General features: G+C 40.3%; 2 protein-coding genes and 2 long non-coding RNA genes across 4 annotated transcripts in view; 3 read left to right on the top strand and 1 right to left on the bottom strand.

Moving 5' to 3' along the window:
* The window catches only part of dpy19l1l (dpy-19-like 1, like (H. sapiens)), a 196,285-nt gene that overhangs the window by 8,669 nt on the left and 161,960 nt on the right, over positions 1–25,656 (bottom strand). The window lies entirely within an intron of this gene.
* On the top strand, positions 3,105–24,652 carry LOC115373375 (uncharacterized). Its single transcript, XR_003929530.1, has 2 exons — positions 3,105–3,164; positions 24,417–24,652. It is a non-coding gene; the product is annotated as an uncharacterized LOC115373375 (long non-coding RNA).
* Positions 12,970–13,600, top strand: LOC115373376 (uncharacterized). Its single transcript, XR_003929531.1, has 2 exons — positions 12,970–13,029; positions 13,533–13,600. It is a non-coding gene; the product is annotated as an uncharacterized LOC115373376 (long non-coding RNA).
* Positions 19,502–24,652, top strand: LOC115373365 (fucolectin-1-like). The gene is made up of 6 exons (XM_030071712.1): positions 19,502–19,578; positions 20,095–20,165; positions 21,305–21,599; positions 22,527–22,684; positions 23,084–23,363; positions 23,917–24,652. Exons 2-6 carry the CDS (start codon positions 20,099–20,101, stop codon positions 24,065–24,067), a joined length of 951 nt encoding a protein of 316 aa, XP_029927572.1. The 5' UTR covers positions 19,502–19,578; positions 20,095–20,098; the 3' UTR covers positions 24,068–24,652.

The following is a 25,656-nucleotide window of genomic DNA, read 5'->3' as shown; positions in this document are numbered from 1 at the left end:
ACACCCCATAATTATCCTCCTGCTGCTTCTCCTGGGCACATGCACGGTTACCACCGCTTCAAGTAAATATGATCTTGTGATATATATGTTGTCTTTGCCGTAAAATGTCCTGCTGTGTATTTGTGACTGCTGGAGAATTGCAATCACAGCTTGTGATTATTTAAATAAAATGCACTGGCTGCCTTAATTGGTTTGATCACTGCATCAGAAGCTTTGCAGTTGTGTCAATCTAGCAGCAGCTGTTTCTGTCATAGAGGTCAGTTGGAGAATCAGCTGTGTGCAAAACATGGCTAAATCTACAGTATGCAGGTTAGAAATAAAAGATATGAGGAACATTATTGTGATGGGTGCATTTTGTCACATTTTAAGAAAAGGCAAACAGGCAAAGGTAGCTTTGTTTCCATATTTAAATTACTGTGACACAGTTAGCTGTCTTGTCTTTAGCACCAGCAGCTACCAGCCATTAGCAGCGCCTTGCCATGCGTTGTTTGATACTGTGGAAGTGAGTTAGCATTCGGTGACAGAAACTACATGATTAGCTGAAATGCAGGATAGGTTTGCAACTTGAAATAACTGTGATCATGGTGCCTAAACAGCAGCAGCAGCAGCAGCAGCACATATTGTTTATACTAGACAGAACCAGCTGTGGCAAGCTACTGAGAAACAATGACAAATCATCAACTAAATGTATATTTAAATGTATGCCACATTCACAGAAAATCTGGCCTTGCATGGGAAAGCGACTCAGTCATCAATCAGAGGCGCACCATGGACAGGCTACAGTGCCGCCTCCCATACCATCGATGGAAACCGTGGCTCTCAATTCATAGCTGGATCATGCAGCACTACTGAATATCAGACGAACCCCTGGTGGAGAGTGGACCTGCTGGACTCCTACATTATCACCTCCATCATCATCACAGTCAGAGGAGACTGCTGTGCAGACGAGACCATTGGGGCAAATATCTACATCTCGGACTCTCCTATTCAAGATCAGAGTCCAAAAAAAGCGTAAGTGAATATAAAGACTCATCAAACAATAAGCATGTGAGTAAAAGTGACCACTACTCTTTTTTGAGCTTTTTTTCATCCACAAAAAGTTGTCTGATTGCATGTTCTTGCACTGTACACTGTTTTGTTGTTACTATTCATGTAAGTTGATATGGAGCCGCCTGAAATGAAGCTGTGCCACCTGGTTCACTATGTGTAATAATAACATAAACTTGTGAACATGTAAATGAATGTTTCAGTTGACATTAAGGTGAGAAGATAATGATATTTTTGTTCATTTTTGTGTGAACTAGTCCTTTAATCTTAGACGTCTTTATGGACTTTTTCCTCCCTCTGTCTCGCAGGGATGGTTCTGTTCCTGAGGTTTCATTGGGCGAGTCTTTCACTCTGAATTTTACCAGCAAAGTGGAGGGACGCTATGTGACTGTGAAAATGGAGGGTCAAAACAAAGTCCTTTCACTCTGCGAAGTGGAAGTCTATGGGTATCCTGCTGCGACTGGTGAGAGTTTGAGTTGTGACATGTTTTGAAATGTCATTAGTGTTGATTTTGGATGGAATGTATGTACAAATGGCAATGAATGAATAAGTTTATTTCGGTCTTAAATCATACAGGATTTTTTTTTTCACCATAACCATTACAAGAAAATAATAATAATACCAAAGGAACATAATCATTTATAGGAGACATGAACTGGGATAAATTGAACAAAAAAAGTTGCATCTCCCATTTATGAGAAATTGAAAGTTAGTGGGATTGTGGATTTTTAATACATATGGTGAGTTTTATAAAACCCACAGATTGTCATGATTTTGATCTGTTGATTTTTGTCACCATGTCCTTTGTGCAGGAGAGAATTTGGCACTCCGAGGACGAGCAACGCAGTCGTCAGTGTATCCAGCTGGAATCCCAATGAATGCCATAGATGGGAATTGTGCCAGCAACTGGAACCAAGGCTCCTGCAGTCACACGCAAGACAACTTCAGCCCCTGGTGGCGACTGGACCTGCTCAAAACCTATAAGGTGGTTTCTGTCAGCATCACTAACAGAGATGATGTACCAGAACGAATCAATGGAGTTGAGATCCGCATTGGAAATTCCCTCGACAACAATGGCAACAACAATCCCAGGTAGTTTATCAGGAATACTGAAAACTGTTAGTGGACAATCTTGGCATTCATTTTCAACACAACTCTGTGTCTAGTTTTGAACAACACATCTTTGTGCTACTTGTCCACATAACATGTTCTTATAAAAGCGTGTACAATCATGTGAAAACACATCTGAAAAATGTGTGGACCAGTGCCTTACTTAAAGGCACCTCAGTGGTTGAGGGAGGGAAAAGCATTTCTCCTTCACTTTTCTTTCCCTGATCACAAGACCATTTCTCTGTCCTTTAAACAACTATTTAAAAATATTTGTACTTTTTAAAACAGTAACATTGTTAACTTCTACATAAACATCATAAAATATAAATCCAAAAACGTCTATAGCATCATGTAAGAGAATTAAAACCAAGGTTTACCCACAACATGTTCAGTAATGTTGTGTTCAGAAATGGCACAAACACAAACATATTAGTTCCATGATTGAATGTGTTGAAACTGAAACGTCTATTTTTGTGTCTATTTGTTCACCTGAACTGTTGGTAACAAAATGATTTCTGCTTCTCCTGTTAGGTGTGTTGTGGTCTCGCAGATGGCTGGAGGTGTTACCGAAACCTTCCAGTGTGATGGGATGGAGGGTCGCTATGTCAACCTTGTCATTCCAGGAAGAAAAGAGTTCCTGACCCTGTGTGAGGTGGAGGTGTACGGCCACAGCCTGGACTAGGTCTGAGGAGGCCGAGAAATTCAACACACTCCCTTTTTACATTGAGTGGTGCTCTCCTGCAGGCTCACACTGATTGCAGTTATTGATTAAGCCTCACTTTCTAGATTGTCAATATGAAAACCAATCATGATGGTAATGATGCCAGGGACAAATATTGCTGTGACAGAGCTGCCTGACTTCTGTGATTCTACCAACCATAATGTATGGAAAATAAGTGGTACTTATTGTGCAAAATATTTTGGAAGTAAAGGTTAAAGTTGGGTTGAGCACATTGTTTAGCTCTGTCTCAGTTTTCTAGATTTTTCTAGTGAAAGCTGGATTGGAGGTTGATCTTGCTGATTCAGTCTGAGATGACTGTTTTGAATATTGAACGGATCATTTTTACGACATTCTGCTGCAGAATAATCATAATCATAATCAAATAATTATATTGACTGAAATAAATTCTCTTCAACATGAATGCCACATGTTGTCCTTTTCATATTGTCTTTACTTTTATTTATTTATTTACTCATTCATTCATTCATTCATTCATTCATTCATAAGATTAGTTGAATAAGGACAATGTAAATTTATATAGCACTTAAATCAGCAACATTTTGCTGATTTAAACACATACATGAAGCTAATGTTAGGTCTCAACTCCTGACCCTTGTTGGGCTTTTTACGAATGAGCATTGGTGGAGAAATATGTCAAGATAAATATTTAGATACAGACACACATAACCATACGTGCGCGCACACAGACACACACTCACTCTACATACGAATGAACATTCCAGAAAAGGAGAATGTAAAATGCAATACAGAAAAATGCCTGCAGATATTATACAGCTTAGCAAAGTACTTAAACAATAAATGCATACTTACATACAAGTGTGTAAGACAAAGGGATGAGACATTTTATCTACAGTTTACAAGAAACAAGCAGTGTAAAGTTGATGAGAAAACTGCAAGTGCCTGCAGTTCTGACTTGGTTTTGGTTGCCTTGTTACTTGCTGATGACTCTGGGAAAAAGCCATGCTAGTACTACCTAGTATTACTAGATCTTAATATAACATGTCCTGTCACTTCTATGCTGATGATTACCTCCAGCGAAAATCTAGGGATTCCCTCCAGGCTCCCCTAGATTGTCTTGAGGACATTAAAGGCATTTCCTTCAGCTAAACAGTAACAAAACTGAAGTATATATCTTTGGTCTCTCTAAGTCCAGAAGCCATTTCTCCAGTAAAATAACCTCACCCCATATGTGAAGTCACATGCAAGACACCTGGGTGTTACATTTGATTCTGAGTTCTGTTTTGACAAACAAATCAGTTTTATTGTTAAAAATAGATACTACCAACGATCTCTGAGCTCTGAGTCAATTCTGCATGTCCTTCTCTGATACGCAAAAAGTTGTTCATGTGTTTATTACATCAAAACTGGACTCCTGCAAATCCTTTTTTTTTTTTTTCAGCCTTCCCCAGTCCTCATCATCTTGACTGCAGATGATCCAAAATGCAGCTGCCAGGATGTTGTACTAAAAAGTGTGAGCACATCATCTCTTATATGTCCTACTGTCACAGCTAAAACTAATAGCGTTTTTTCCACTATACAGAGCCGAGCTGTGAAGGGCCGTGCTGGGCTCAGCCCTGTTTGGCCTTGGAGTGTTTCCATTGCTTATGGTACCAGCGGGTCGGCGTCATAGAATTAGAGAGGTGCGCTCGTTGCCATGGAGTTGTTATAGTAACAAGAGGAGCTGTCAGTTGTTACATTAGCTTTTTGCTACTTTTTTTATGGACAAAATCTTGTTTGAATAAATTGCCGGCCAGTGGCTTTGTTATGGGCTGGCTGCGGCACCGGTCGGAGTCAGGCGGGTCGGCCGCGGCACCGGTCGGAGTCAGGCGGGTCGGCCGCTCACCTGTCAGATCCAGCTGACTCCGACCGGTGCTGCGGCCGACCCGCCTGATGCCATCATCATCATCATCTTCACAGATGCTCTGCTATCTGCGCTTAGTGGTCACATTTCCATTTCCATTTGTAAGAAAAATGTAAACTAGGCTACACAACAGAAAAACCCAACAAAAAACTCAGCAAGCAAATCAATTTCCTCCATAATCTCTCCAGAAACTAATGTTTGTAAATAATAGCCCACTGGCTGAGGTTTAATGGTTGACACTTGTCACTTGTCAGTTTGTAGCAGCCTGGTTAACTGACATTCTGATGGACCAATCACGAAGGAGATCTTATTTAGGCCCGCCTCCGCGGCCCCTTCTAACCGGGCTGAAATCTTTCACGGTTGGTTCCTGGAACCAAGCGGGCTGGTGTAGTGGGAATGAATGCGGAACCGTGAATTTCACGGCACGGCACTATAGTGGAAAAACGCTATAACAGGTGACAGACAATCATGGTGTACTCGCTGCACCATGACTGGCCCGCTAACCTTATAATTTGTTGTCATGTCTGTAACTCTGTATGTATCCTTTGCTGTTTATTGTTGTTTTTTATTTATTGTTTACTGTTAACTTTGCATGTAATGTCCTTTGTACAGCACTTTGGTCAGCTTGAGCTGTGTTCAATTTATTCTAGAAGTAAATGTTACTTACTTACTTACTGACTTGCTAAGGGGAGCTGTTTCATGGTGATACTCGAATAAAGAAGTTCCACTAGTTAGCAAGCAAGTCGGCTGTAAAAGTCTGTTTGATAAAGCACCAAGCAAACGTTTGTTGTTGTGCATCCTTCAAAACATTTTTTACAGCTTTGGGTGGCCTTTCAAAATCTTGTTGTTTGCTGGTCCAGGTACGTCGCTGGGCCATTCATTTTGAAGAAGAACAGTACCAGTAAAGCAAGCCAAACACAAGCAAGCTTTTTTCGTGTCAAGGCCAGTTGCGTTTCAATTGTCAGTTCAGTCTGGGGTTATATGTCAGGGCCAGTTCCCAGGTGCTCATGGCCCACTGAATGCTCATGGCGCAGACAGGGCTAACTGTGGCCTGAGGCACCGCCAAGGGTCACAGGCAGGGCTTAACTGGCTTTGGCAGGGTGACAGGTGAAACTGAATAGTGGAGGTGAAGAATAATGGATAAATGGAAAATGGCTAACAGCTGACAGTATTTGTCAAACGAGGACACATTAGGGGTGATGTAATGTCAAGGTGGGTGCAAATACAATCAGGTGTAGACTGCACTTTTACAGTGTTCAATATTGGAACACACACACAACAGTATTAAGGCCCTCTAATAAAATTTTGTTTTAGGAAGGGAGTTCAAAGAAGCAAGATTAAAAGCAAGATCAGAAGAAAGCAACTAGACCATCAGTTATGAAACATATAATAGAATTTTTTTGCCAATATCCAGTATGCCAACTCTTTTGGCAGATTACCAATTCTGATACCTGGATACAGCATACTTTTTCACCCAAATTGCAGAGAACGTCAACATCTTACACCTGGTGCAAAGCAGCACCAAGTGCGACATCAGTGGTTTTTGCTAGTTTCCAACGGGCATGGTTGCTGTTCCCGTCCAGCTCCCACTTTGTTTGAATAGCACTCATGCCCATCTGTGTGCCCAAGGTCTCAAAATGAGGTGTGGTCAGGTACATTGTTGGTATGAGGTGTCACCTGGAGCGGTGTTCAGGTGTCACCTGGCACAATGTCATTTGGTGACAACTGAACACCACTGCAGCTGACACCTGAAGACCGCACCAGGTGACACCTGAAGACTATGCCTGGTAGCACTGCTCCAGGTGACACCTGAGCCCCATTCCAGATGACAACTGAAGACTATGCCAGGGAACACATGAACATCTTCCAGGTGACAACTGAATACCACTCCAGGGGACACCGTGCCAAGTGACATCTGAACACTGCTCTAGGTGACACCTGAAGACCATTCCAGGTGACAAATGAGTACCACTCCAGGTGACTCCTGAACACGGCTCCAGGTGACCAATGAGCACTGTGCCAGATTACACCGTGCTGGGTGACGCCTGAACACCACTCCAGGTGACCACTGAAGACCATGCCAGGTGGTCCTGCTCCAGGTGAAACCTGAACAGAACTCCATGTGACACCTGAATACCGTTCCAGGTGAAAAATGAATACCACTCCAGGTGACACCTGAACACCATCACAGTGTCACGGGGGCTGGAAGGTGGAGGACCCAAAAGCAGGAGCCGCAGGCAAAAAATGCTCAATGAAAAACAAAATTTAATTAACAGGGAACACAAGAAACTCAGGCAGGAAACAGAACAGAACAGAACACAATGAAGCACAGCACAACACAATGAACCGACCAGGAACAGAACTCAAAACAGGACTTAAATACACAAGAACCAAATGATCAAACAAGACACACCTGGGGAAGGGGCTGGAGCACGAGACAGGAGAACACAGAGGATAGGCTGAGGGAAACACTGGGAGGGATCAGAACAATCAGGGATGATTAACAGACACAGGACAGGTGTGGCACTGGAAGGAGCAAATCACTAAAAGAACCAGAGGGGTGTACTACAAATCAGGTTTAGTGGGCTAGCGAGGTATGTTGAGCCTAAAGCCAGGCTTTCCTGTATCACGAAGGTGGCTCTCTTTTAACCCGGCTAGATCACCATGGTAACTTATGCTTGACTCATAACCTGGTCGGGACCAGGTTATGAGTTTAACCCCGCCTGGCTATAAAAGCGGCGTTATCTCACTATTTAACTCTTTCGGAGATGGCGTCACCGTTCATTGATGATCCGGTGGAGCTGGGAGCCAGGACTGTCCATGGCTCATTACGGAGACAAAGAGGATTTAGGGATTGCGCGGATCCGCTGGCATTTCCTGACGATATTCTCCATGAGCGGTATAGATTTTCATCTGAGGGAATACGCTACATTTGCTCACTTGTTGAGCCAAGTGTCAGGAATGCCACGGATAGAAGTTGTGCGCTCACAGTAGGACAAACGGTGTGCGTGGTGCTAATACTATACCTGCACAATGCATGTATACCTTCTATTAGTGGTGCACAGACTGCACGTTTGTTAGAAATATTCCGTTGTATCACAGACTTTGTTATAGCAGCCTACTTTTTTTTTTTTTTTTTTAAGAAAACCCCTTATATTATAACGCATCCGAAGGTGATGATTGGACGGGAGCAGCCCGTGGTGATTCAAACGCACTCCAAACGCCACTTATTTCGATTTAGAAAAAAAAAAAAAAAAAAAAGATTTAACAAAAAAGGAGCAAACAAACATCAATAGAAATGGCTCCACAATTCTAGTTAGACTTCAAATGTAACGAACAATTATCTGAAACTTCTGACAAGGAGCTCTAAACAGCGTAAATAGTGGTCAAAATTGTCGTGTAACCATGGTAACCACCGCCTGCTTCGTCCGACACTGCTAGACTCACCCACACACACCTTCAGTCACCTGACTTAACCTCAGGCTTTAGCTCCAATTCCTAGGCAACACTCCCATAAAGCTATTGAAGTTACATATTTCTAAACTAAAATTCAAAATAGCTACTGAATGAATAGGTATATAGAATATAATGAGAGTCAGTGTTGACATACGCATTCACTCGGTCAGCAATTTTCTGCCAGCACTCCTCTCTCGCCTTATTTGCGGCCACAGTGTTGCCCTTAGCGTTAATTTTATTTTTAAAATTTTCATAGCTTTCCATGAGGACAAGCTGCTCCTCTTGCGTGAAATATGCAGCCGGTGAACGGTCCATTTTTCGCGGAAGTAGAATCATATGACGCTAAAACGCCCCCTTTTCTGTGAACGCGCACAGAGCACAAAGCTGACAGCCGGACTTGACAAACCTTGATGAGAACCACCGTCGTGATACCACTTAACTTTGACTGGAGCTTTAGGTTTTGTTGAGCCTGATAGTGAACACAAAGCCTGGCTATGTTGAGCCTCCTTCGTAGTACAGCCCTCAGGCAAAAGAAACAGAATCAAACAAAACACAAGAAACACAAAACCATGACACACAGGGGCCTATTCCATCAAGCTGGCTAACGGGATAGCCTGGCATATTTCGATGAGCCTCGCTAATTTAAGTGAGAGTTCCGTTCCATCAAAGTGGCTTATATAAGTTGCAGCTCAATAACCATGGCAGCTTAATCAACAGAACTAGCCTGCTCCGTGGCAGGCTTACAGCCAAGCTTAGCTCAGCTGCGTGTCAGAGAATGTCTGACGGACGCAAACAGACCCCCAAATGACGGCTCCGTCACGTCTATATTGTTGCCCCAGCATCACATATTCAATTTAATTAAATTCAAATTTAATTATGTAGCACCATGTCTGTGTTCGGAAATATAAATTCAGACTTAGCCTATTTCCCACAATGTGACCAAGCATGAATGTACGTGTTGACTTAATAAAAATAAACGTAATTAAAATCATGTGTTATCACTGTCAGTCTCCGAAATCAACCGAATAAACAATCAATTACTCAATCAAATTTTATTCATATAGCACAAGTCATACATCAAATGCAACAACAAGCGTTGAACATAAAAGGGTTGAAAAGAACATGAGGTTAAATAAAAAAGACGTCTTATTTTATTTCCCACCCGCAATTTGCGATGATCCGCCTCTATTCTGCCCGAAGCCAATAGGTTAGTTGACACAGGTGAGGGACGTTTACAAGAACACATATTCCAGTTAATCCCAATTGGATTCATGGTCATCCCACTTTTTGAATGATCCCTTTATATTTGGATTTTTACATCGCGCCCTAGGCAATTGCCTATACCGCCTATACCAAAAGCCGGCCCTGTTTGTGGTGATTTCTCTATATTCTTCATATTGTTCCATCAGCAGTGTCTGCTCCGCCGCTGAAAATGTCGAGGCTCTCCTTTTCCCCTCCTTTTGAGACAGTTGTATCTTCGTTTCGACAATCGACTGTTCTGGGCTGCTTATGTGCCCCGTGAACATGCGCACTTGAGGCTGGTTCAAACGTGGCTAGAATTAGCATTGACTAGACACGGCTGAATCGCGTTAGTGGAACGGGTGGAGGCTTTAGTAAAAGTTGACGCTAATTCAAGCCAGGCTATATCACGTAAGCGCAGCTTTCTTTAGCTGCTTTCATGGAATAGCCCTCAGGTGACACCTGATCACTGTGCCAGGCTACACCAAGCCAGGGGACACCTGAACGCCACTCCATGTCATGTCATGTAGAGCTGATCAAAAAAACAAGCAAACAATCATAATCAGAAAAAATAAAAACTAGTAAGGGATTTACATTAATGTTTATACTGCATATATGAATATCTATACTGACTACAAGTATTTAATAATTCTGTAATGTTGTAAGTTAAAGGCAACTAAAGAAAGACAAGCAGGCAATTTAACTGAGTTCTTGTCTTTAGTGCAACTGTGCATCATACTGTACATGAACAACACCATACAGAAACATAAATAAAATAAATGTGTGACACTACCTAAATACAAACAGATCAGTGTCCATTGCCTTGCTCTTATTTGAAAAACATCTGTGTTGTTGTGGCTCTACAGTTCTATAAGCTTGATATTTTAAAACATGGTAAGTAAAAATGGATAATTCCTGCTTCCCTAGAGACAACAGGCCAATGTGCCTGATAAAAGCTCTCATGTCAAAGAAGCATGCTGAACTATTGTTCTAACTGCCACCTGACGAAACAAACAGTGAAGAACACACACCGTGTGCTTAGCTGCTGGCCAACCAGCCAAACAAACTCCGCTGTGTCCTCCAGCACTTTTTTTTACAACCACATGGAGTGACAGCGGGGACAGCCAATCACGCATTAGCAAGAAACGGCAGAGCCAATCGATGAGCGATATTAGGTTAGAGGCGGGACTTCTAGCAGAGACCGGCTGTTAACCCTTTTAGTCCAGTAATTTTAGGCCAAAATTGGGGTCAACCTAGGACAAATTGCAAGAGAATTAAACTCAACTGATTTTGTATCCTCAGTTTGTCCTGAGTGAGGGGAAAAAAGTCCCAGGAAATCCCATTGGTGGAAAGTTTTGAAAATCGCCTATTTATGACCACAAATTACCAAAAAACACTGTTTTTAACACACAGGGCAAAGGGGTTCAAAATTTTACTTTCAGATATCACTATAAAAATTCACAAGTTGATTACACACACAAAGACAAGAAAAAAAGTCTATTACAAGTTCTTTGAATTATTCTGTTTATACATGCATATCACACATTATCTGATTTGATACGCGCTAATAAGGAATATAAGGAATAAATGCCAGAACAGATATTTAAACAGTGAATTAAAAGGTTACTATATATACAGTAACCTTTTAATTCACTGTTATGTAGTAACCTTTTAATTCAAGGTTACTATATATATAGTAACCTTTTAATTTTTCATAAAATGACTGGACTATTTGAGTACCATAAGAATTGACTAGACACTGACGGACAGATGCGCTTTGAGTGTTTGTTGTTGCTGTTATTTGTGAAGCCCTGCGAGCGCCTGTGAGGTGTCATACCAGATTGCCTGATGTGTAATCACATGAGTAAGCTCCCCAAATCAATCATGGGAGACACTTAAAAACGAACACAGTGTTGATTTCAGTTTAACGCCCCTCCATCCAAAAAGTTTTTTAAAAATTAATAATAATAAAAAAAATACATTTCCGTGAATTTTTTCGCGGACCCCCTGGCTATGTGTCCCCACTTTGAGAACCGTGGAGTTAGAAAACTGGCACAGCCCACAGTGGTGCCATACTGTAATCAAAACAGTGCCCCCAATGTAGTGAGCTGTACAGGCGCATGATATACTTGAGGGAGATATGGCATTGTTGGAGTATTATGAATGTTGCTGAATAAGCCTAAATTCATACCTTTTTCCCTAGACGCCATTCAGTTACTATATTACTGTTTCTGAGTCTGATTCTGATTCTGATACAGGAATGCTAAAGACTTGAAGTCTCTGGGAGTCATTAGCCTAGCTCCATCAAAGTGAATAAATAAACCTTGTGGCAACTCACAAGCTGTCTTAGTTATGCAGTGTATCATGTGGATGTGAAATACATGTCTTTGGATTTAAAAAAAAAAGACAAAAAAATGAGGTGGCACTACAGCAAGCCTCTAAATTTCAAAACTTTGAAAATTCATAACAAATCAACCATATGTGCGACAGCTTTGCAGCTTTCACCAAAATGTAGCCCCAATACTGAAGAAACGTTTGTGCATTTAAACCTATTGAAAATTATGAAATCCATCACTCTATTTTTTTTTTAAAAAAACTGTAAAACTTATTAAACCTATCTCCTCCCACAATTTTTGCTCAAATGTCACCAAACTTGCTACAGAGCATCGTCAGACTGTCCTACACAAATGATCTACACAGATTTTTGATTTATCAAAAATTGAGCCTACAGCGCATTAAATTGTTTGACTGTAAACGGTATTGTACACTTGCAAATTCTTGGTAAATAAATCTTCAATGTTCATGAAAAAAAATGACAAAATTTTGGAGTCATGGTAGATGATGTGTGGCAAATTTCAGAACTGTATCTCAAAAACTCAATTTTTGACAGCATTTTGAATTTTGCTCTCATGTGAACATGTTTCTTTTCATCTTCTTATTCTCCACTTGTTGCTCCGAAATGCCTAAAATTGCCTGGCCCCGACCATTGCTGCGCAGTGATGGCAGGTGTGTGGTGGCCTTGACAGTACAATTGGGAAAGGAGACACACAGCAAGAGCTAGAGATTGAGAAGTGGTGGATTGCTCTGAGTTCTCAACTGGGTGAGAAAAATATCTCTTGAATGCTAATGAAAATACTACAATCATGTAAATCCTTCTTACAATGTGTATATTAAACTGTGTACTAAAAGTTGTAATCATATAATTTTTATTCTGGTAAATAAACTGTTCTTATGAGTTAACTAAAGTAAACAGACAACACCCTGGTCCAAGAAAATTTGCTGAAATCCACCAACTGTTTCCTTATCTTAATAATAAAAAAAAATGTGCAAAGTCTACTTCATAATTTGGGAACATGGTGATGCCCAACTGTGATCTGAATGATCTAGTGTGTGTGTGTGTGTGTGTGTGTGTGAGAGAGAGAGAGAGAGAGAGAGAGAGAGAGGTATAAAAAGCTGCAAGCAGGCAGTTCTGAAGCGCATCGGCGAGCTGCTTGAAGAGGGCACATCAAGACTCACCATCTTTGAGAGCATTTTTACTTCATCTCTCCTTAAATCCTTTTTGACCAGAGAGAAGGTGGGAAACAATTTTCTTTCTCTCCCCAAATTATTCTTTAAGTGTCTTTTTAATTCAACTCTGCTGATCCACTGCCTGAGCAATAAAAGAAATTTTAGTTAAAGTTAAAGTGTAATTAAAGAAACTGTGTGGCAGTCTTATCTTCCATCTAAGAAAGCTCGCTCTTCAGAGGAGCAATGTGTTTCCTTGCTTCTAATCTTATAATCTGAGAGCCTTTCCAGATGTTGCTTGAATTTGAATGTACTTGAAACTGGCTTCAATTGTGTGTGGTTTTATATTTTTTGTACTCCTTTTTTTAAAATGATGAGTTCATGACTTGTTTTATTTATTTCATTTTATTTCCGTTTTTTTTTTTTTTTTTTTTTTTTGCTTCCTTTGGGAATCACTTTATTGCCACTTTTGAAATTAAACTTTAAGGAGGAGCCATGTGTTGTTGATCAGTTTCACACAGTAATGATGACAAGTCTACTAATGTCCCTTTTTATTGTCTCTCTCTCAACCAGAAAGATGAAACACACCATAATTATCCTCCTGCTGCTTCTCCTGGGCACCTGCACGGTTACCACCGCTTCAAGTAAATATGATCTTGTGATATTTATGTTGTCTTTGCCATAAAATGATAGATAGATAGATATGATAGATGATAGATAACTTTATTGTCATTCAAGCACACATGATCTCTAAAACCGCCTTTTTTCACTTGCGTAATATCTCAAAAGTCCGACATATCTTGTCTCAGAGTGACGCAGAAAAATTAATCCACGCCTTCGTTACCTCTAGGTTAGACTACTGTAACTCCTTATTATCAGGTTGTACCAACAAGTCATTAAAGACTCTCCAGCTGGTCCAAAACGCTGCTGCACGTGTGCTGACTAGAACTAGGAGAAGAGAACATATTACTCCAATATTGGCTTCTTTACATTGGCTACATGTAGAATCTAGAATAGAATTTAAAATTCTTCTCCTCACCTATAAAGCGCTTAATGGGCAGGCACCATCTTATCTGAAAGAGCTCATAGTTCCTTATCACCCTGCCAGAGCACTGCGCTCCCAAAATGCAGGTTTATTGGTGGTTCCCAAAATCTCTAAAACTAGATTGGGAGGCAGATCCTTCCAATTCCAGGCTCCCCGTTTGTGGAACAATCTTCCTATCTCAGTACGGAGGGCAGATTCACTCTCTATCTTTAAGAGTAGACTTAAAACTTTCCTTTTTGACAAAGCTTATAGTTAGGGTCGGCCCAGGTTGCCCTGGACCAGCCCTTAGTTATGCTGCTATAGGCCTAGACTGTCGGGGGACTTCATATCATGCTCTGAGCACTTTCCTCTCTTCTGATCATCCTCTAACCCTAACCCTCTTCCTTTCTTCTTCTTCCTGTCCCCCCCATACCCCTTTTTTTTGTGCATGCTTGTTCCAGAGTCCACTGCCCCTTTGCTTTCGTTGTGCTTTTTGTGTCTTGTCTAGGTCAGACTGTCCTGCTCATCCTGGAAGGTCATCCAGCTGCAGATGAGATGGCTAGATGCTGCGTGTCACTTCCATCTAGATTACCTGTTCAGGATACCCTGCTGTTTCTGCTGTTGTCTGCTGTCCCAGTTTGTCCCTATCTCCCTGTCTCTGTCTCCTTGTCTCTCTCTCTCCCCTCCCACCCAACCGGTAGAGGTAGATGACCGTCCACCCTGAGTCTGGTTCTACCTGAGGGTTCTTCCCGTTAAAGGGGAGTTTTACCTTGCCACTGTCGCCAAGAGCATGCTCAGGAGGGAATCTGTTGGGTTTCTTGTTTCTCTACTATAATTTGTAGAGCGTGGTCCTTACCTGCTCTACCTGTAAAGCGTCATGAGATAACTTCTGTTGTGATTTGACGCTACATAAATAAAGTTTGGACATGCATATAAAACAGTGCACTGGAATGAAATTTCGTTGCATTTGGCTCTCAGAAACAGTTAAAAAAATACAATCATCAGCCATAAAAGTGCTTTTGTGTGCATACAATTAAAACATATCTGCAATAAATATCATGCAATAAATATCATGTCATGCTGTGTATCTTTGAAGACAGAGTAGTTGTGTGCACATCCAATCCTGTTTTAGGCCAGGTGCCGGATCATCAGAGGATCCAAACGAGAAAAAAAGGAGGAAAATCCACAAACTGAATTGGAGCTCCCAATAAACTGTATAAGGTGTCCACCTGCCACTTGCCATGTCATTACGCTATAGTTGCCTGAGGAAGACTGTAAAACGAAACGTCGTTTTTTAGTCAATAAAGTTTATTGGGAACTCCAATTCAGTGTGCGGATTTTCCTCCTTTTTTTCTCATGCTGTGTATCTTTGACTGCTGGAGAATTACAATCACAGCCTGTGATTATTTAAATAAAATGCACTGGCTGCCTTAATTGGTTTGATTACTGCATCAGAAGTTTTGCAGTTGTGTCAATCTAGTTGCAGCTGTTTCTGTCATAGAGGTCAGTTGGAGGATCGGCTGTGTGCAAAACATGGCTAAATCTACAGTATGCTGGTTAGAAATAAAAGATATGAGGAACATTATTGTGGTGGGTGCATTTTGTCACATTTTAAGAAAAGGCAAACAGGCAAAGGTAGCTTTGTTTCCATATTTAAATTACTGTGACACAGTTACCTGTCTTGTCTTTAGCACCAGCAGCTACCAGCCATTAGCAGCGCCTTGCCATGCGTTGTTTGATACTGTGAAAGTGAGTTAACATTCGGTGACAGATACTACATGATTAGATGAAATGCAGGGTAGGTTTGCAATTTGAAATAACTGTGATCATGGTGCCTAAACAGCAGCTGCAGCAGCACATATTGTTTATACTAGACAGAACCAGCTGTGGCAAGCTACTGAGAAATTAAACAATGACAAATCATCAACTAAATGTATATCTAAATGTATGCCACATTCACAGAAAATCTGGCCTTGCGTGGGAAAGCGACTCAGTCATCAATCAGAGGCGCACCATGGACAGGCTACAGTGCCGCCTCCAATGCCATCGATGGAAACCGCCAATCTCAATTCATGGCTGGATCATGCAGCACTACTGAATATCAGACGAACCCCTGGTGGAGAGTGGACCTGCTGGACTCCTACATTATCACCTCAATCATCATCACAGTCAGAGGAGACTGCTGTGCAGAAGAGACCATTGGGGCAAATATCTACATCTCGGACTCTCCTATTGAAAATCAGAGTCCAAAAAAAGCGTAAGTGAATATAAAGACTCATCAAACAATAAGCATGTGAATAAAAGTGACCACTACTCTTTTTTGAGCTTTTTTTCATCCACAAAAAGTTGTCTGATTGGATGTTCTTGTACTGCACAATCTTTTGTTGCTACTATTCATGTAAGTTGATATGGAGCCGCCTGAAATGAAGCTGTGCCACCTGGCTCACTATGTGTAATAATAACATGTAAACTTGTGAACATGTAAATGAATGTTTCAGTTGACATTAAGGTGAGCTGATAATGATATTTTTGTTCATTTTTGTGTGAACTAGTCCTTTAATCTTAGACATCTTTATGGACTTTTTCCTCTCTCTGTCTTGCAGGGATGGTTCTGTTCCTCAGGTTCCATTGGGCAAGTCTTTCACTCTGGATTTTACCAGCAAAGTGGAGGGACGCTATGTGACTGTGAAAATGGAGGGTCAAAACAAAGTCCTTTCACTCTGCGAAGTGGAAGTCTATGGGTATCCTGCGACTGGTGAGAGTTGTGACATGTTTTGAAATGTCATTAGTGTTGATTTTGGATGGAATGTATGTACAAACTGCAATGAATGAATAAGTTTATTTCGGTCTTAAATCATACAGGATTTTTTTTTTCACCATAACCATTACAAGGAAATAATAATAATACCAAAGGAACATAATCATTTATAGGAGACATGAATTGGGATAAACTGATGAACTGTGGATTTTCACAGTACATATGGTGAGTTTTATAAAACCCACAGATTGTCATGATTTTGATCTGTTGATTTTTGTCACCATGTCCTTTGTGCAGGAGAGAATTTGGCACTCCGAGGACGAGCAACGCAGTCATCAGTGTATCCAGCTGGAATCCCAATGAATGCCATAGATGGGAATCGTGCCAGCCACTGGAACCAAGGCTCCTGCAGTCACACGCAAGACAACTTCAGCCCCTGGTGGCGACTGGACCTGCTCAAAACCTATAAGGTGGTTTCTGTCAGCATCACTAACAGAAATCATGCACCAGAGCGAATCAATGGAGCTGAGATCCGCATCGGAAATTCCCTCGACAACAATGGCAACAACAATCCCAGGTAGTTTATCAGGAATACTGAAAACTGTTACTGGACAATCTTGGCATTCATTTTCAACACAACTCTGTGTCTAGTTCTGAACAACACACCTTTGTGCTACTTCCCAACACAACATGTTCTTATAAAAGCGTGTATAATCACATGCAAACACATCTGAAACGCGTATGGACCAGTGCCTTACTCAAAGACACCTCAGTTGTTGAGAGAGGGAAGAGCATTTCTCCTTCGCTTCACTTTTCTTTCCCTGATCACAAGACCATTTCTCTGTCCTTTAAACAACTATTTAAAAATATTTGTACTTTTTAAAACAGTAACATTGTTAACTTCTACATAAATATCATAAAATATAAATCCAAAAACATCTATAGCATCATGTAAGAGAATAAAACCAAGGTTTACCCACAACATGTTCAGTAATGTTGTGTTCAGAAGTGGCACAAACACAAACATATCAGTCACATGATTGAATGTACTGAAACTGAAACGTCTATTTTTGTGTCCATTTGTTCACCTGAACTGTTGGTAACAAAATGATTTCTGCTTCTCCTGGTAGGTGTGCTGTGGTCTCGCACATCGTTGGAGGTGTTACTGAAACCTTCCAGTGTGATGGGATGGAGGGGCGCTACGTCAACATTGTCGTTCCAGGAAGAAAAGAGTTCCTGACCCTGTGTGAGGTGGAGGTGTACGGCCACAGCCTGGACTAGGTCTGAGGAGGCCGAGAAATTCAACACATTCACTTTTTACATTGAGTGATGCTCTCATGCAGGCTCACACTGATTATTGATTAAGCCTCACTTTCTAGATTGTCAATATGAAAACCAGTCATGATGGTAATGATGCCAGGGACAAATATTGCTGTGACAGAGCTGCCTGACTTCTGTGACTTCTTCTTCTACTGACCATGATGTATCATCGTAGAGCTGATGGGTGTTGCAGCATTGGAAAATAAGTGGTACTTATTGTGCAAAATATTTTGGAAGTAAAGGTTAAAGGTGGGTTGAGCACATTGTTTAGCTCTGTCTCAGTTTTCTAGACTTTTCTAGTGAAAGCTGGATTGGAGGTTGATCTTGTTGGTCTACAGCTGCTCTGGACGCAGATATAATGTCATTGGGGTATTTGTGATTTATCTTGATGGTCGAATGCTGTTGGTTCATTGCTTTTGATTCAGTCTGAGATGACTTTTTGAATATTGAACACAGCATTGTTACGAAACACTCTGCTACTGAATAATCAGAATCAGAATCATAATAATCATATTCACTGAAATAAAGGATTCAAGGATTCAAGGATTCAAGGAACTTTATTGTTCCTTTATTGTAACTTTATTTAAATTCTCTTCAGCATGAATGCTACATGTTGTCCTTTTCATTTTATCTTTATTTATTTACTCATTCATTCATTAATTCATAAGATTAGTTGAATAAGGACAATGTAAGTTTATATAGCAACATTTTGCTGATTTAAACACATACATGGAGCTAATGTTAGGTTTCACCTCCTGACCCTTGTTGGGCTTTTTAAGAATGAACATTGGTGGAGAAACATGTCAAGATAAATATTCAGATACAGACGCACATAAGCACATGTGCGCACACACAGACACACACTCACTCTACATACAAATAAACATTCCGGTGAAGGAGAATGTAAAATGCAATACAGAAAAATGCCTGCAGATATTATACAGCCCAGCAAAGTTCTTAAACAATGAATGCAATAAAACATACATACATGTTACATTGTGTAAATAAGACAGCTTTGGAGTTGCTGTAAGATTATTTTCTTATCCACGTCCTCCATCGGCATCAGTGTCATACACCAAGGTGGCCTCATTATGACTGGGCCTCTGCTGGCTCTCTGTCAACAAGGGATAAAGGAACTATCTCCTTGTGGACCAGTGGCTGGTTAAACACTGAGGAGCTGCTGCAGGTAGAGCCAGAGATGGCAGGTATGTGGTGGCCTTGCACAATAGTACAGTACGATTGGGCAAGGAGACACTCAGCAATCAGATCTGATCATGATCTGGTGGAGAGAGAGAGAGAGAGAGAGAGAGAGAGAGAGAGAGAGAGAGAGAGAGAGAGAGAGAGAGAGAGAGAGAGAGAGAAAGAGAGAGAGAGAGAGAGAGAGGTATAAAAAGAGCTGCAAGCAGGCAGTTCTGAAGCGCATCGGCGAGCTGCTTGAAGAGGGCGCATCAAGACTCACCATCTTTGAGTGCATTTTTACTTCATCTCTCCTTAAATCCTTTTTGACCAGAGAGAAGGTGGGAAACATTTTTCTTTCTCTCCCCAAATTATTCTTTAAGTGTCTTTTGATTCAACTCTGCTGATCCACTGCCTGAGCAATAAAAGAAATTTCAGTTAAAGTTAAAGTGTAATTAAAGAAACTGTGTGGCAGTCTTATCTTCCATCAAAGACAGCTCGCTCTTCAGAGGAGCAATGCGTTTCCTTGCTTCTAATCTTCTAATCTGAGAGCCTTTCCTGATGTTGTTTGAATTTTAATGTACTTGAAACTGGCTTCAATTGTGAGTTGTTTTATATTTTTTATAAATATATAAATATATATATTTTTTTAAATGATGAGTTCATGACTTGTTTTATTTATTTCATTTTATTTCCTTTTTTTTTTTTTTTTTTTTTTTTTTGTTTCCTCTGGGAATCACTTTATTGCCACTTTTGAAATTAAACTGTAAGGAGGAGCCATGTGTTGTTGATCAGTTTCACACAGTAATGATGACAAATCTACTAATGTCCCTTTTTATTGTCTCTCTCTCAACCAGAGAGATGAAACACACCATAATTATCCTCCTGCTGCTTCTCCTGGGCGCCTGCACAGTTACCACTGCTTCAAGTAAATATTATCTTGTGATATTTATGTTGTCTTTGACATAAAATGATAGATAGATAGATATGATAGATGATAGATAACTTTATTGTCATTCAAGCACACATGCATAAAAAACAGTGCACTGGAACAAAATTTTGTTGCATTTGGCTCTCAGAAACAGTTAAAAAAAATACAATCATCAGCCATAAAAGTGCTTTTGTGTGCATACAATTAAAACATATCTGCAATAAATATCATGCAATAAATATCATGTCATGCTGTGTATCTTTGAAGACAGAGTAGTTGTGCGCACATCCAATCCTGTTTTAGGCCAGGTGCCGGATCATCAGAGGATCCAAACGAGAAAAAAAGGAGGAAAATCTGCACACTGAATTGGAGCTCCCAATAAACTGTATAAGGTGTCCACCTGCCACTTGCCATGTCATTACGCTATAGTTGCCTGAGGAAGACTGTAAAACGAAACATCGTTTTTTAGTCAATAAAGTTTATTGGGAGCTCCAATTCAGTGTGCGGATTTTCCTCCTTTTTTTCTCATGCTGTGTATCTTTGACTGCTAGAGAATTACAATCACAGCCTGTGATTATTTAAATAAAATGCACTGGCTGCCTTAATTGGTTTGATTACTGCATCAGAAGTTTTGCAGTTGTGTCAATCTAGTCGCAGCTGTTTCTATCATAGAGGTCAGTTGGAGGATCGGCTGTGTGCAAAACATGGCTAAATCTACAGTATGCAGGTTAGAAATAAAAGATATGAGGAACATTATTGTGGTGGGTGCATTTTGTCACATTTTAAGAAAAGGCAAACAGGCAAAGGTAGCTTTGTTTCCATATTTAAATTACTGTGACACAGTTAGTTGTCTTGTCTTTAGCACCAGCAGCTACCAGCCATTAGCAGCGCCTTGCCATGTGTTGTTTGATACTGTGGAAGTGAGTTAGCATTTGGTGACAGATACTACATGATTAGCTGAAATGCAGGGTAGGTTTGCAACTTGAAATAACTGTGATCATGGTGCCTAAACAGCATCAGCAGCGGTAGCACATATTGTTTATACTAGACAGAACCAGCTGTGGCAAGCTACTGAGAAATTTAACAATGACAAATCATCAACTAAATGTATATCTAAATGTATGCCACATTCACAGAAAATCTGGCCTTGCGTGGGAAAGCGACTCAGTCATCAATCAGAGGCGCACCATGGACAGGCTACAGTGCCGCCTCCAATGCCATCGATGGAAACCGCCAATCTCAATTCATGGCTGGATCATGCAGCACTACTGAATATCAGACGAACCCCTGGTGGAGAGTGGACCTGCTGGACTCCTACATTATCACCTCCATCATCATCACAGTCAGAGGAGACTGCTGTGCAGAAGAGACCATTGGGGCAAATATCTACATCTCGGACTCTCCTATTGAAGATCAGAGTCCAAAAAAAGCGTAAGTGAATATAAAGACTCATCAAACAATAAGCATGTGAATAAAAGAGACCACTACTCTTTTTTGAGCTTTTTTTCATCCACAAAAAGTTGTCTGATTGGATGTTCTTGTACTGCACAATCTTTTGTTGTTACTATTCATGTAAGTTGATATGGAGCCACTTGACATGAAGCTGTGCCACCTGGCTCACTATGTGTAATAATAACATGTAAACTTGTGAACATGTAAATGAATGTTTCAGTTGACATTAAGGTGAGCTGATAATGTAGATTTGTAGATTTGTAGATTTATTTATTTTTTTAAAAAGAAAGAAATGGGACAGTACATGTTAATGCACATATAAATGTAAACACGTGAGATTGTAGCCGTGTGGCTAATTTCCATCTCTAGTCCCATTGGCAGGTTGGTGTTGTACAACATTCATTCACAATAACAACAAAACAAAACAACAGAACAAGACAAGACAAACAACATAGTTGATCATAAAACATACAGGCCAAGGCTCAGGGGACCATGCGCATTTCACCACAGCTTAAACACTAAATTAAACACTAAAATTATATGTCGAGGGGCTGGTTAAAGTGCAAAGTGCTAAAGTGTAAAGTGCATTATTGTATTGCAAATTGCCCAAAAAATAGAAAGTGCTATTTTGATTGCCTAATACTCAGTTGCATATTACAATAATCTAATACCAACGATGGTAATTTGTGATACCTAGAGTACCTAGTTATATAGAAGTATAAAGTGCTTGTTGCGTTGCACATTGCCCCAGTGCCTAATTAGTGAAAATTGCACATTACCCGATTACATATTGCAATATATGATGATGAAATATGATGAAATAATGATATTTTTGTTCATTTTTGTGTGAACTAGTCCTTTAATCTTAGACATCTTTATGGACTTTTTCCTCTCTCTGTCTCGCAGGGATGGTTATGTTCCTCATGTTCCATTGGGCAAGTCTTTCACTCTGAATTTTGACAGCAAATTGGAGGGACGCTATGTGACTTTGAAAATGGAGGGTCAAAACAAAGTCCTTTCACTCTGCGAAGTGGAAGTCTATGGGTATCCTGCTGTTGTGGCTGGTGAGAGTTTGAGTTGTGACATGTTTTGAAATGTCATTAGTGTTGATTTTCTTCCAGTCAATGGATATTTAACTCATAAGACAAAGTTTTGTGTCTAAATGAAATGTATGTACAAACTGCAATGAATGAATAAGTTTATTTCGGTCTTAAATCATACAGGATTTTTTTTTTCTTCACCATAACCATTACAAGGAAATAATAATAATACCAAAGGAACATAATCATTTACAGGAGACATGAATTGGGATAAACTGAACAAAAAAAAGTTGCATCTCCAATTTATGAGAAATCAAAAGTTAGTGGGATTGTGGATTTTTAATACATATGGTGAGTTTAATAAAACCCACAGATTGTCATGATTTTGATCTGTTGATTTTTGTCACCATGCCCTTTGTGCAGGAGAGAATTTGGCACTCCGAGGACGAGCAAAGCAGTCATCAGTGTATCCAGCTGGAATCCCAATGAATGCCATAGATGGGAATCGTGCCAGCAACTGGAACGAAGGCTCCTGCAGTCACACGCAATACAACTTCAGCCCCTGGTGGCGACTGGACCTGCTCAAAACCTATAAGGTGGATTCTGTCAGCATCACTAACAGAGATCTTGTACCAGAACGAATCAATGGAGCTGAGATCCGCATTGGAAATTCCCTCGACAACAATGGCAACAACAATCCCAGGTAGTTTATCAGGAATACTGAAAACTGTTACTGGACAATCTTGGCATTCATTTTCAACACAACTCTGTGTCTAGTTCTGAACAACACACCTTTGTGCTACTTCCCAACACAACATGTTCTTATAAAAGCGTGTATAATCATATGCAAACACATCTGAAACGCGTATGGACCAGTGCCTTACTCAAAGACACCTCAGTTGTTGAGGGAGGGAAGAGCATTTCTCCTTCGCTTCACTTTTCTTTCCCTGATCACAAGACCATTTCTCTGTCCTTTAAACAACTATTTAAAAATATTTGTACTTTTTAAAACAGTAACATTGTTAACTTCTACATAAACATCATAAAATATAAATCCAAAAACATCTATAGCATCATGTAAGAGAGTAAAACCAAGGTTTACCCACAACATGTTCAGTAATGTTGTGTTCAGAAGTGGCACAAACACAAACATATCAGTCACATGATTGAATGTACTGAAAATGAAATGTCTATTTTTGTGTCCATTTGTTCACCTGAACTGTTGGTAACAAAATGATTTCTGCTTCTCCTGGTAGGTGTGCTGTGGTCTCGCACATCGTTGGAGGTGGTACCGAAACCTTCCAGTGTAATGGGATGGTGGGTCGCTACGTCAACATTGTCGTTCCAGGAAGAAAAGAGTACCTGACCCTGTGTGAGGTGGAGGTGTACGGCCACAGCCTGGACTAGGTCTGAGGAGGCTGAGAAAGTCAACATACTCCCTTTTTACATTGAGTGATGCTCTCATGCAGGCTCACACTGATTATTGATTAAGCCTCACTTTCTAGATTGTCAATATGAAAACCAGTCATGATGGTAATGATGCCAGGGACAAATATTGCTGTGACAGAACTGCCTGACTTCTGTGATTCTACTGACCATGATGTATCATCGTAGAGCTGATGGGTGTTGCAGCATTGGAAAATAAGTGGTACTTATTGTGCAAAATATTTTGGAAGTAAAGGTTAAAGTTGGGTTGAGCACATTGTTTAGCTCTGTCTCAGTTTTCCAGACTTTTCTAGTGAAAGCTGGATTGGAGGTTGATCTTGTTGGTCTACAGCTGCTCTGTATGCAGATATAATGTCACTGGGCTACTTGTGATTTGTCTGGTCTGTGCTTTATGGTCGAATGCTGTTGCTTCGTTGCTTTTGATTCAGTCTGAGATGACTGTTTTCAATATTGAACACAGCATTGTTACGACACTCTCTGCTGCTGAATAATCAGAATCATAATCAAATAATCATATTTGCTGAAATAAATTTTCTTCAAAATGAATGCCACATGTTGTCCTTTTCATTTTATCTTTACTTTTATTTATTTATTTAGTCATTCATTCATTCATTCATTTATTCATTCATTCATAAGATTAATTGAATGAGGATTGTAAAGGAGGATGTAAATTTATATAGCAAATGGCTTTATAGGGTTAATGTGACATTTGAGTGGGAAAAAGATGATTCCCACAAGGTCTGTGATTCCCGGAGTGTGGGGTGGTAGTTTTATTTAAAGGGCTTTTGGTCATTAATAAGACACAACGTGCATATTTTTGAATATATATTTTTTAAATTTTATTTTATTTTAGAATAGAGTAAAAAGGCCCTTATATTCAGAGTGCTGTATAATCTACACCTACAGCACTTTGCAGACAGCACTTGCCTCGCACCTGCCTCGTCTGTGTGTGTTTGCCTTTAGGCTGCTGGGCGGAGCTTTTGACTTGCATGCTGTTCAGTCGGAGCAGAGCTGAAATGATGGAGCAGGTAAGACCCAGAGGACTCCCAAAAGTTCACGGAGGCGTAAAAATGTTTTGGTAAGAATGAGGGGAGCAGTTTGTCTTTGCCAGGAGCTTCATCAGTAAATCTTTCAGAAAACCACTGTTGCAGGTGTACTTAGAGCTGCAGCCCTTATTAAAAAATAAGAATAGAACGTATATTAAATGTTGAAAGAAGGTGACTTGATGAAAACTCCTCTCGTCTTCAGTTCATCGCATCATTGCAGTCAGCAGAGCGGCAAAGGAACTGTAACTCACCATGCATAACAAGAGGAAATGCACACTGTCACTTTGCCCTCACCATATTTGGATGAGACCTATGCACAGTACACTACTCTAGTAATTATTAATAAATAATAACAATGAAATAGCAAATAGCAGCAATATATATATATATGATGCAATATCAGGACGGATTAACCGCGACACATTTCCAGAAACAGGTCTGCACAGTGTGCCACTAATGTGATTTCTACAGGTAAAACTGGGTGTTTGGATAAAAACAAAGGAA

Source organism: Myripristis murdjan, chromosome 16, assembly GCF_902150065.1.
Source record: "Myripristis murdjan chromosome 16, fMyrMur1.1, whole genome shotgun sequence".
NCBI lineage: Eukaryota > Metazoa > Chordata > Actinopteri > Holocentriformes > Holocentridae > Myripristis > Myripristis murdjan.
Note: the sequence above shows the minus strand (reverse complement) of the source record. Positions and strands in the feature narration are given on the sequence as shown.

What these genes read in the sequence shown, in the direction of transcription:
- LOC115373365 (XM_030071712.1), top strand. Translation starts at nt 20,099, where the DNA reads ATGAAACACACCATAATTATCCTCCTGCTGCTTCTCCTGGGCGCCTGC. An exon ending in GTATCCTGCTGTTGTGGCTG is followed by an intron (nt 22,685 to 23,083) that starts GTGAGAGTTTGA and finishes CCCTTTGTGCAG; the next exon opens with GAGAGAATTTGGCACTCCGA. An exon ending in AATGGCAACAACAATCCCAG is followed by an intron (nt 23,364 to 23,916) that starts GTAGTTTATCAG and finishes TTCTCCTGGTAG; the next exon opens with GTGTGCTGTGGTCTCGCACA.